The following is a 13,412-nucleotide window of genomic DNA, read 5'->3' as shown; positions in this document are numbered from 1 at the left end:
CCGACGTCACACTAGCGCCTCGAAGATGCCTGACACACAGGGGACAGTTTTCCGGAACACAGGCGGTCATGTTACGACGACAGTCCAGCAGGAGGCAATCAAAGCATCACTAGAGGCCGTGGGCTGCACTATTCTGCAAAACACATGATCGAAAATAGGCCGGCTGTATCCTAGCGCTGAGTGGCATATTGAGCAGTGATCGGGCCGCACCAGACCAGTTCGCTCCAGGTGAGCTTTCCTGGGCCAGGTGCCGATTCCGCAAGGATTACATCCATAAGGCTTCTCACTCGAGAACTGGCTACATAATGTCACTGCCGTTCACGTCTTACTTTGCTACCGTGGGAGCTCCCAACTGTGGACTTAGAATATTAGTACCCTCTATGCCAAAGAAGACGGGGACTCTGTCATTGTAGCAGACTTGTGGACTCGTAAATTCATTCCTGTTTAACTTTCAAAAGGTTGCACACTGAATTAGACTGTTTAGCTCCCGCTGGGACGAAAACTATGTTCATTCAGTTTGTTCTTTAACTGTGAACATTCTAAGGGGCAATGATGTTTATAAAGCGTATGTTTATTGAACTTAGACTCCATGACAGTCTGACTGGTCTTCAGCCATAAGTCTGTTTCCAGACGTGACTTGTTTTATGTTTTGTTTCAGTCCATGCTGGTGTAAATGTGCTATTACTCTTTGATAAATAAGCGTGTTTAATCATTGCTACCTGGGTAATTCTTACGCTGCTGTCAACGCACATATCAGTTTCCCTTTTAAAAATTTCGACCAACATTACTAAATACAGTAATTTTTGGGTTTGCAGCCGGATCCCATCAACATTCTGTCACGATATTTCGGCCCAGAGACGTCCGGCCATCCTCAGGTGAGTAGACGAAGACTGGAAGAAGAAATATATCGGGAAAATTTCAGAAGTCACCCCGTTACTAGAATTTAATGAAACTCAGAACTACTTTTTATTTGTAGTGAACTAATATGTTTTGTAGGGCATAGACGACAGTACTGCTTAACTTTTTTACATTTCCTTAAAAAAAAAAAAAAACAGTTTATAGCAGTTGAGGTAACACAGTCCAACTAAGAGGTCAAAATACATCGAACCAGTTAACTTGCGCTATATAAATTTAATTTAATTACTTAAAGCTTATATAACTTTCAAAATACTTTGCATTGACAATATATGAATCAAAATATGCGCTTTACTGATCAAATGAATTCTTCTCTTACAAATATGAACGTTATTTCGCTCAAGTTTGTTTTCCCCAGTCATTTTCTGAGCTTGCCGTAAAGATGTAGATCACATTGTGCAGGACTTGAACTTCTCTTCGAAAACACAGAAGTAAGGCTTGTGCTCTGTGGGCCGTGTGTGATATTAGGTTGCTGTGCAGGAGGACAATGCGTTTTCCACGCCTCTTATGCTTTATGGTATTTGAATAATGATGACAAAACCAGCGGCTGTATTTGAAATTAACGTCGTTTATTCTATTTTACCTTACCAGTTTCGAAACCACATGGTCTCATCTTCAGGCCCCGATCGTAACCCGCCATCCACAACGGTTTTCATCTGCAGTGAACAGAATCGTTTGCAGTGCCTTCCGTGGCAATAACAAGCCCAGCATAGTTATACCATCTGAGGCAACAATAAGCCTAGCATGGTCAGAAGAGCATGCAGGGCTTGTTACTGCCACGGAAGGTCCGGAACCCAGTTCATTTTCGCCCATTTCAACCACCTCAATATTACGTCCACCAAATGCTGAAACATTGCAGTAACATTCTTCAGCATAATTGACATACCCTGTTATTGATAATGGACCCAGGGTAACGAAAACATTGTGCGTGGTCGTTCTTCTGGAGCCACCTCCAGCTGATGGTATCCACTTCTTACATCTACGCTAGAGAAATATCTGCATTGTCCCAGTTTGTCTAAGCAACTGCGCAAACATCAGCACTGCAACCCAATAACACTACACACACGCCCAATACGTTTCCGCGAGAAGGTCAAATACCTCGGTGTCTGGCTGGACAGGAAACTACTCTGGGGGGACCACATTCAACACGTGACCAACAAAGCTAACGTGAGGCTCAAACAACTCTACCCTATGCTTAACAGGCGTAGCACACTGAACAGGAGGGTGTCTAGGTCCATGTACATGACACTTATTCCACCTCTGATGACGTACGCAACCCCTGTCTGGGGATACGCTGCGCCCACTCGCCTGCGCCGTCTGCAGCTCATACAGAACAAAGTACTCAAAATCGTAAGCAACGCTCCGCGCTACACACGCATCGCGGACCTTCACCGGGAATACCGGCTAGATACTATCTTGCAGGTATTCCAAAAACTCTCCACACGACTGTACAATAACACGAGACACTCGCGCAACCCGTTTATCCTTTCTCTGGGTAACTACGACCACAACCATAGATGGAAGCATAACAGACCAAAGACATTACTGGCTAGGAACTAAACATCTATGGTCCATAGAACGCTAACACGACGGTACTGGCGAGCCCCTGCAACACAGTTATTACTGGAAACCCAGATGTGCGACCAGCCGAAAAACAGGCAACCGCAGGGAAACCGTACTGTAGACAGCACGCAAACCAGCCACACACACCCCCTACACCGTCTGTGAGCCGATCTATGACCGATCGCCCACTAATCTACAACGACCTCGAACTGTTGCAGGGACGCAGCAACTGCAGCAAGCGCCGCAACAAGCTCCAACAACGACAAAGGTAACGATGCACGATACCTCGAACTAACACAACCACACCTTGCATGCTCTGTCGCAGATAGCAAGCCGCTACTGCCCTTACTACCCGTCCTACTGTCGCAGAGGTTTTTTTCCCTTGGCTCTTGCCTTGGCACTTTTTTTCCTCTGCCCTTACAACCGCTACCCTTCAATCGTTTTCGACCCCTTCTATCTCCTGATGGACCATGTTAATGAGTAATCTTACCCAGACGCATGGACAACATCACAGCCCGCATCCTGTGACGTCTGATTCAAAAACTAACATGTTTACGGAGGTGACAGTAGAACTTTTGGTTTGGTCACCACGTTGGTGTGGGCGTGGAGGGGCCCCATCCTTGTGTAAAAAATCTCATGGCTGGTAAGGGACACCAGCATGCCCTCAAAGAGCCCACCCTCCTCGCTCAGAGGTGGGAATGAAATGTGAAAAAAAATCGCAGGAGCTTAGTTCGTCAGAGGATCTGACGTTGGTAACATGTCTGATTGCCGAAATATTGTGCTCATTGGATTCAATGAACTGGGAGTACACACATGGACTGTTCGATCAACAAAGCTACCGGAAGAAACTGAAGATTCACATTACCTCTGGTTGATTATACGAGTTCATTTACAAGGAGAAAAGATAGAAAAACACTAAATTATTTGTGAATAAGTTGTCACTAATGAAAACTTGGTGAAAACATGGGACAGATCAGGGTATTTTGGGTTGAGTTTTTTATTGATATAATTTCACGACTTCCCATCTTCACTGGTTACATCTCATTTTTCATTATGTCCGCCCCTGGTAGCTGAGTGGTCAGCGCAACGGAATGCCATGCCTAACGGCCAGGGTTAGATTCCCAGCGGGGTCGGAAGTTGTGTTATCATCATCATTTCATCCTCATCGACAAGCAAGTCGCCGAAGTGGCGTCAACCTCGAAATACTTGCACCAGGCGGTCTACCCGACGGGCGGCCCTACCGACACGGCATTTCCATTTCTCATGATCTTCAATTCAGCGAAAGTGATTCCGTGTATTTAATGCGGCTGCATTACCTAATGGTACTGTAAAAGGACTGCTCAGAAGACAATGATAGTGCAAAATAGCTTGTTCGCGTATGAACGCTGCATACTTACTGCCGCGATGATATTGAAACAGATGTTGACGGTGTTGCAGGCCAGCAACACGGATATGGCGCGACTCACCACCTTCTGGAGCAGGCCGATGTAGCTGCAAGCAGAATGAATCCATGCGCTCTTATTCGTTGCTTTGTCCTGGATGTGTTATACACACGCTGTGAAGTTCAGAGGTAATTAGTTGGTGCCGTGTGTGAGGTGCTATAGAAGTGCTATATAAAAAAATTCCGAAATATATGAGTTGAAATTATCATGATTTATTCAACAACATCAACTTCAAAGTAGTCCCTTGAAAGCGAATGACAAACATTTTTGACTGCTTTGAACCGTTTCATAGAAGTCTTTCTTTGGTAAGTGTTCAATATCCTTTGCCATTCCGCTTGAATGTCCTCCGTTGTATCAAATCTTCGCGCTCTCGACTTCATTTTCATGTATGGAAATAGGAGGTACTCATCTGCAGCAAACTCTCATTACTACGACAGGTGGGGGCCACTGTCATAAAGTTTTAATCAAAAATTTCTGGTTAGTGTAGGCTGCATCAGTCGTGCATTGTCATTGTGTGGTACACAGTCGATTGCACGCCACTTCTGTAGACGTTTTCGTCTCATGTAGTCTCTCAAAGGTCAGGGACGTCACGATATAATTCTTTAATGATCGTCTGAACAGGATCTATAACATTATAATCAGTTTCACTTATAAGAAAAGTAAACATATAAGCATGGACTTAATGTGCCTCTTAATTTGTCGAGTTTTTCTCGGCAGAGGTGAAGAAAAACGAATCTATTACGACGATGCGGCCCATTCTTGAATACTGCTAAAGTGTGTGGGACCCCCACCAGGTAGAACTAAGGAATACATCGAAGCGATAAAAAAAAAAAAAAAAAAGGGTTCAAATGGCTCTGAGCACTATGGGACTCAACTGCTGTGGTCATTAGTCCCCTAGAACTTAGAACTAGTTAAACCTAACTAACCTAAGGACATGACAAACATCCATGCCCGAGGCAGGATTAGAACCTGCGACCGTAGCGGTCTTGCGGTTCCAGACTGCAGCGCCTTTAACCGCACGGCCACTTCGGCCGGCAGCGATTCAAAGACGTGCTGCTAGATCTGCTACTGGCAGGTTCTATAAACACGCAAGTATTATGGAGATGGTTCGTGTGCTCTAATGGGAATCACTGGCGCGAAGAGGACGTTCTTTTCGCGAGGCAGTATTGAGAAAATTTAGAGAACTGGCATTTGACGCTGACTGCTGATTCTACTGTCTCCAAAGTATGTTTCTGCAAGGACCACGAAGATAAGTGATATTATGGCTGGTACGGAGGCATACACACAGTCGTTTGTGAAAGGAAAAGGGAGGTGAATCGCTAGTACTGGCACAAGAGACCTTCCGCCACGCACTGTATGATACGTAAATGGAGCTGTAGACAGCAATAAGGTGACTTTTCGTCACCATTGACAACCTTCGAAAGGAAGTCTTAATCGTCTTCCTACAAATGAAATGAAACAGTTTCAGAGACTTCACTGTTCTCATACAGATTTGATTTTATGTATATGGACTGAAGCAGCGAGTGAAAATTTGTACCAAAGCCAGACATCGAACCTACGTCTCTTGCTTACTAGGCAGGTGTGTTAGCCACTAAGCCGCGTTGGCACAGCAGTTCACACAGCTGCATGGGTTACCGTGGCACACCTCCCTCCTCGATCCAAATTCTCACTGCCGCCCCAGTTTACCTTATATTCCCCCTTACACACGAACAGAATTGGTGAGGCTCTCCGCTCTGGAACAGTACCTGAGCATCGACCGTAAATAGAGAGACTCGGCATTTCTGTTTGTGTGTATGGGTAAATTTAAGGTAGACTGGGGTGGCAGTGAGAATTTGGATCGAGGAGGGAGGTGTGCCACGGTAACCCGTGCAGTTGTGTGAACCGCTGTGCCAACGTGGCTTAGTGGGTCACACACGTACCTAGTAAGCAGGAGTCCTGGATACGATCCCCAGTCTTGGTACAAATTGTCACTCGCCGCTTCAGTCTGTACACATAAAACCTTTCCTGCAGATTTCCACGTAGTGTTGATTTGGATGGCCTTCAAGCAGTTGTAGCACTAACTTCGCTGAAATCCTGCTCGTGTTCCACTCTCCCGACAGAATATTTTCAGATGTACCCGAGATTATTCTACAGATGTTGCAGAAGTCTTCGATGGTCTGTCTACCATCCTACAAGAGAATCAGGCACCTCTGAACATTTTCCAATGTGATGCCAGTTGCCGTGCGGGGTAGCCGTGCGGTCAGGGGCGCCTTGCCACGGTTCGCGTGGCTCCCCCTGTCGGAGGTTCGAGTCCTCCCTTGGGCACGGGTGTGTGTGTTGTCCTTAGCGTAAGTTAGTTTAAGTTAGATTAAGTAGTGTGTAAGCATAGGAATCGATGACCTCACCAATTTGGTCCCATAGAACTTACAACAAATTTCAAATTTTTGATGCTAGTTGACAGGCGATCGGAACTGTTACCATCATCGATTGATGTTCGCCTGCTTTTGAAACACTGACATCAGTCGTAAGTCTATGCCTGACCTAAAGTTCTGTTCCCAAAAGCTTGCTTTAAAATTTTGTCTGTCTCTTCAATGGTTATTGCAAAGTCAAACAAAATTTTATACATACACTCAACTCTTTCAGTTCAGCAATGGCGAAACCTGAATTCACGGAAATATGACAGTGGAAATATCCTCACTAACAACTAAGAAAACCACTCAATTCATAACGACTTACCTCACTGATTCAGTAAGAACATTTGTGGAGACTCTTAGCAGTATTTTAGTGTAATCGTAACAATTTACTCGCTGTACTTAAAGTGCAGGAACTTATGGATACCACTTCATAACTTGTCACTTTGTTGATTGGCTCCGTACCTCCATCAAACACTAGTCTCACAAGGCAGCCAGCATACAAAACAAACATGCATCAGTGTGATTACGAAAGCAGAGATGACACATACACAGATAACAAATTTTATATGGTCTGAATCAGGACCGACAACGACGTGCCAAACGGCTAGCAAGCTGGGTGTGTGGCCCGCTTGTGGGCAGTGGCTCGGCTTGTCTCGGCTTTCCTCGTTCCTTTGCGGAAGTACTCGGCACAGTGCAACGTTTCATTTAGTACTGCGGTGTGGCATTTTTCCGTCCGCACAACTCTCTTCAGTTTGGGAGGATTGTGGTGTCAGTGCTGTTGACACTTCGTTATTTATTTGTGGTGTCAAGGACGTCCAGTGCTGTTTGCACAAAAAGAGGCAGTCTTGCGATCTGTCATCATAGGCCTTTAAAACTAAATGGGAGTACAGAAGAGAGGGATGACAATTATCAATATCTATTAGGCAGTCGCGTAATTGACAAGTACTGCAAACTTGCTATTAAACTACATTAGAATACCTCTAAGAAATAATTGAAAGATGTAGTTGGCAATGAAAGAGCAAAAGATTACAGTTATAGACTGACGGGATTTATTGTTCTATACATCAAGAAGCACTTTGTCATACATTTGCAGGCAAGGAACACGTGAAGAAACTGATGGTATGAATAATGAAATTTCGAAAGTCACAGGCGTTACTCCACTGTCGATTGCTGTTGTTTCAGAGTACTGCAGAGTACGGTGGTTAAGTCAACGTTCATATCTGGACGATTTTTCAATTTAAAACCCGAAGCTGTTGCATTTATGAAAGAGAAAGGAGCGCAGGAACGAAAATTAGAACATCTGGAGTGGTTTGCAGACCTCGCATTTTAATTGGACTTGAATGGGCATTGCCCACAGTAAAACAGTACAAGGATGAGAAACAACTTATTTCCGATTTGATGAGGATGCATTTAAAAAGAAAATCGCGTTGTGGAAGGGACAAATTCTGACAATAAACACCGTCCATTTCCCTTAGTTCACTGGCGTTAAATGAACGTAAGGTTTGAAGAATTCATTGTGGTCTTCAAAGATTTACAAGAATAGTTCCATGAACGTTTTTGGGTCACTGCCAGTCTTTCATCTGTTTTCGAGCTGTTTCTGAGACCGTTATCCATTTCAGTTGGAACTGCCCCTGTGCGCGTCTAGATGTGACTGACAGATCTACAGTAAAATTCTCGCTTTAAAGACAAACCATTTTAAGTTAAAACTGTCCAGCATGTATACACTGTTTTCCACGTCTCTGTAACGTGGTTGCAAAGATGCTACAGTTTTCCGATCGACATACGTCTGTGAAACTAAGTTACCGCTAAATGGCAACCTGAGTGCTAAAAATCTATGAAATTGTCTGCGTCTTTCCGTATGCTGACAATTTATACCAGATAAAATTTATATCATGTCTTCAGCGCACCAATAATAAATGATACTGAAAATTTCTTTTGTTTGTGAACTACGCTATTGAGTAATGTAAAACATTAAACCACGTCGTAGGCAATGCGACTGTATTGCCACACAAATGCAGTGCGTTCACCGTTTCACCCTTCTCACGATCAGACAGCATGCCGTGTCAGTGGGAAAAGTGTGCAACTAGGCTGAGTGCTTGTGTACGTGTGCCAGAACATGGCTCGTGAACCGGATCCTTGGTCTCTCCTGCTCTAACCTGATATCATGTTATGTTCTTGTTCAATATTATGATCATCCGCTGCTGCACGTAGTCTGTGTTCAGCTGCCAGACACTGTGGTGATGTGTCTGGAAGTTGCGTTTATGTAAGTGTGCGTGATTCTGTTGTCTATTTTTGAGAAAGGCCTTGTTGGCCGAAAACTCATTTTGTGACAGTCTTTTTGTTGTGCCTATCTGAAACTGAGCATCTCTGCTAAGTAGTGACTAGCAACTATCCTTTTCATAACTAAGTGGTTGTTCAGCTTCTCTTGGCGTACTTGTTGATTGAGCAAACCACTGGTGTAATGCTGGTTCATAGTGTCCAATGTGCACAACATTTCAGCGATCAGACACGCCGCCACAGTCATGTGTGCTGACGAAGTGAGCTCTTGGTGGTGCACAGTCGTGATATATCCCCAGCCCAGCGCCTGAGGTTGCGTTTCGGCGCCGCCGCGAAGGCGACTGCTTTGTCGATTGTGGCCGACGACACCCGGGATGGTACCCCGGTTGCTGTAGCGTGGGTGTAGTTACTGCGTCCTCCCTCGAAGCAAGATCATTTTGTTTGGTGAGTTCTTCTTGATTATACCCAGCGCTGGTTCCAAGCCGTCCCGAGATATAGACGCAGACCCGGTTGGTAAGATTGTCCATGGTGCGTATTTCGATACCTTTTCGGACGACGCTATACCAGTATTTGGAAGTTTGTGCTCAAATTCTGGTTCGTTCATATTCCAACTCATGACTTGTAGTGATGCACTAGTCGAGTGTCCCGCTGGTGTTCTCGCATCTACCATCAATGCTACGCACTGTCTTGTCACATACACACGGAACCTGATTTACCCCGGCCTTGAAGCTTCTCAATAATGTCTTGTTGCATTGGGCGACCAAAAGATAATTGTTACTTGGTGATTTTCCAACACACGCCCGATTTTACTCGATAGCGCACTGGTATACGGCAAAAAGGTAGTGACTTCCACGTTCTCGGTGACTTTGTCCGTCTCAAATGGTTGTACTGCAGAGAAGAGGCGCATAGTCTGCCTGATCTGTCATTTTGAGTAACCGTTTATTTCTGAGCACAGTTCTGAAGTGTTCTAGGTCGCGCGGAATACCATCTGCATCTGAGAAAGAGTGAGCCCTGTGTAGTAGTGCCCCATTCCTCTGCGCATGGCGGTGGTAGGTGTCTGTGTTCCAGTACAGATCAATGTGCGTTTCCTTCTGATATGAAACGTGGCACAGGATACCAACAGCTCTTCTCTTGACCATGATGTCAAGGAATAGTAGTGTCGTTTCTGCCTCGGTCTGATGCTGGGATGAGTGGAGTTTCTCTCTTCCATGAAGTCAGAGTACGAACATGTTGTGCACACAATGGAAAGTGCAAGTGGGTTTCCATATCAGGGCTTCTTCCTCGAAGTGCTCGATATAAAAACTTGCAATCACAGGCGAGAGTGAGCTGCCCATTGCGACTCCCTCCGTGTGTTCATAGTATTCTCCATTGAACAGAAAATATGTGGATGTCAGGATATACCTGAAAGCGATCTTCTCGTCAAATTTCTGTCCAATGAGTTCAACTGACTCTCGTAGAGGCACCCTGGTAAAAATGAAACGAAATCGAAGCTCACTAGGATATCTGAGTACTTCAGCGTGAAGTTGTTGAGGCGTTTCACAATTCACTGAATTGCAGACGTGATGCTGGTATTTCTGCACATAAGGCCTTAGTATGTCTTACAGCAAATATGTAAGAGCGCTGGTGTTACTGAGCGTGGGGTATAATGGGACGCTTTGTGGACATTAAGGAGTCCGTAAGGCAATACAGGCCCTTATGGTGCCAATTTCTTGATGACCCTTCTGGTAAGTCCAAGTCCTTGAGAAGCACAGTGGTCTCGTTCTTCACCTTCTTGATGGGGTCAGCACTGATCTTCCTGTTGCAGCCAGCGTCTAGCAGGATCTGCAAGGACTATGCTGTAAGTCCTTTTGGGAGAGGACAACAGTAGCACTGCCATTATCAGCACGTAAGATAAGAACCTCAGGTCACTATCTAAGGTCTCGAATGCCTACCTGTCTCTGCTTGTGATGTTTGTCGTGGTAGTCGTGGTTCTCATCAGAGCACAATCGTGATGTAGCCTGCTTAAGGCGGTAGTCGCGCCTCGACCTATTCAGCTTTGCTGGCGACGTCCCGACAGAGTAAACTTACATCCACATCTACATCTACATGCATACTCTGCAAGCCACCTGACGGTGTGTGGCGGAGGGTACCTTGAGTACCTCTATCGGTTCTCCCTTCTATTCCAGTCTCGTATTTTTCGTGGAAAGAAGGATTGTCAGTATGCTTCTGTGTGGGCTCTAATCTCTCTGATTTTATTCTCATGGTCTCTTCGCGAGATACACGTAGGAGGGAGCAATATATTGCTTGACTCTTCGGTGAAGGTATGTTCTCGAAACTGCCCGTACTGAGCGTCTCTCCTGCAGAGTCTTCCACTGGAGCTTATCTATCATCTCCGTAACGCTTTCGCGATTACTAAATGATCCTGTAACGAAGCGCGCTGCTCTCCGTTGGATCTTCTCTATCTCTTCTATCAACCCTATCTGGTACGGATCCCACACTGCTGAGCAGTATTCAAGCAGTGGGCGAACAAGCGTACTGTAACCTACTTCCTTTGTTTTCGGATTGCATTTCCTTAGGATTCTTCCAATGAATCTCAGTCTAGCATCAACTTTATATGATCATTCCATTTTAAATCACTCCTAATGCGTACTCCCAGATAATTTATGGAATTAACTGCTATATTGTAGCTAAATGATAAGGCATCTATCTTTCTATGTATTCGCAGCACATTACACTTGTCTACATTGAGATTTAATTGCCATTCCCTGCACCATGCGTCAATTCGCTGCAGATCCTCATGCATTTCAGTACAATTTCCCATTGTTACAACCTCGCGATATACCACAGCATCATCCGAAAAAAGCCTCCGTGAACTTCCGATGTCATCCACAAGGTCATTTATGTATATTGTGAATAGCAACGGTCCTACGACACTCCCCTGCGGCACACCTGAAATCACTCTTACTTCGGAAGACTTCTCTCTATTGAGAATGACATATTGCGTTCTGTTATCTAGGAACTCTTCAATCCAATCACACAATTGGTCAGATAGTCCATATGCTCTTACTTTGTTCATTAAACGACTGTGGGGAACTGTATAGAACGCCTTGCGGAAGTCAAGAAACACGGCATCTACCTGGGAACCCATGTCTATGGCCCTCTGAGCCTCGTGGACGAATAGCGCTAGCTGGGTTTCACATGATCGTCTTTTTCGAAATCCATGCTGATTCCTACAGAGTAGATTTCTAGTCTCCAGAAAAGTCATTATACTCGAACATAATACGTGTTCCAAAATTCTACAACTGATCGACGTTAGAGATATAGGTCTATAGTTCTGCACATTTGTTCGACGTCCCTTCTTGAAAACGGGGATGACTTAGGGTTGGGAGCAAAGTTTAATCGGCGGTCGCGGCGCACTCTTTGTCCGAGACTCATGAGATGAAGTACGAATGGACCAGTATTCGACCACAAACTCCCAAATATTGCGGCAGCATCGTTAGAGAAGCCATCGAAATACACAGCAGGAGCTCCGGCTATAATGTCAGCAAGGCTTGGGAGACAGCTCTAGATCTAATTAAGAAGACATTCAGCATATGCAACGCTCTGGCGGCCACGGCGCACGGAATAACTACACCAATGCTATCGCTGATGCGATTGCCTGTTCGGCCGCCCACAAGCGCCCTCGAGCATAAAACGTGTAAGGGACGGCTCAAGAGCACGGGGGGTGAGGGGGGGGGGGTAACTAGGCCGTGCGCTCCCGGGAGGTCAGTTCGTCAGCACATCGGACGCTAGCGACGTATCTCATCGCCGAAATTTTGTTTATCCGTTGGGCACTAGAACCAGCGGTACACGTGTCGACCGTTCAATTAAATCATGTTACTATGAATTACAGAAACTGAAATAGAATGTTGCTGCTAAAAAGGGTGGATTGGTGCCTGGTGGGGTACCAAGGTGAGACAGTCACAAGAGGCGCCAAATCTTTGTGTATAGCGTGGATAATAGTCAGTAGCGACAGCTGGCACCGGTGAAAGTGATAACAATAGAGGCAGAAAGTTCCAGTGCAGATTGGTCCGCAAAATACCAGTTTGTGAGATAATAGCAAATGTGTGCTTACAAGTTGCCGCTATTCTAGCCGCTAAAAGTACCATTTTTTTTCAAAATTGATTTAATTCGCTCTAAAGGTGCTACATCCATGCGAGTGTATTACACTAAATGCGCTTCACCATATTACAAAGGAAACGAATCGTAACAGGGACGAACAGAAGGAGCTGGTATTAGCTCCACGGCCTTCTTCATTCTAAATATGCTCGCCAGTCAGCTTTGAATTGCATCACTTTAACGCGCGGACGTAATATTTGCCTTATTGTTTGTCGTGTTGTGGAAGTGACACTTCATTAGCAATCAGTATGAAACCAGTTTTGTTTTACCCACTTTTAGACACAGTCTCGTATTACAACTGCTATGTTTATGCTCATGACAGCAGTCAGGCAGTAATGTAATTGTGCACGAGGATGACAGGTCTCGTGGAGCTAAGAACGTAGCATCACGTCTGTTCCATATTCTGAATTGCACTAAAAAGGCCGTCAATGTAACTGATAACGAAAAGAAACGTTTGATTTAGAGTGACAGCTGCTGTGGACAGAACAAAAACCTTGTATTTATATGTGTGTACATGTTCGTAGTGTCTTGTTACGTCCGCAGCCCGTAGTCGTGCGGTAGCGTTCTCGCTTACCATGCCCGGGTTCCCGGGTTCCATTCCCGGCGGGGTCAGGGATTTTCTCTGCTTCGTGTTGACTGGGTGTTGTGTGCTGTCCTTAGGTTAGTTAGGTTTAAGTAGTTCTAA

General features: G+C 45.1%; 1 protein-coding gene across 1 annotated transcript in view; it reads right to left on the bottom strand.

Moving 5' to 3' along the window:
• LOC124712371 overlaps window positions 1-13,412 on the bottom strand; it is a 155,072-nt gene that overhangs the window by 32,498 nt on the left and 109,162 nt on the right. Inside the window, exon 7 of the mRNA XM_047242667.1 lies at window positions 3,876-3,969. Within this exon, the coding sequence (XP_047098623.1) occupies window positions 3,876-3,969 (94 nt within the window). The remainder of the gene's footprint in view (window positions 1-3,875; window positions 3,970-13,412) is intronic.

The sequence above is a fragment of the Schistocerca piceifrons genome, chromosome 8 (genome assembly GCF_021461385.2).
Source record: "Schistocerca piceifrons isolate TAMUIC-IGC-003096 chromosome 8, iqSchPice1.1, whole genome shotgun sequence".
NCBI classification, from domain to species: Eukaryota; Metazoa; Arthropoda; class Insecta; order Orthoptera; family Acrididae; genus Schistocerca; species Schistocerca piceifrons.
Note: the sequence above shows the minus strand (reverse complement) of the source record. Positions and strands in the feature narration are given on the sequence as shown.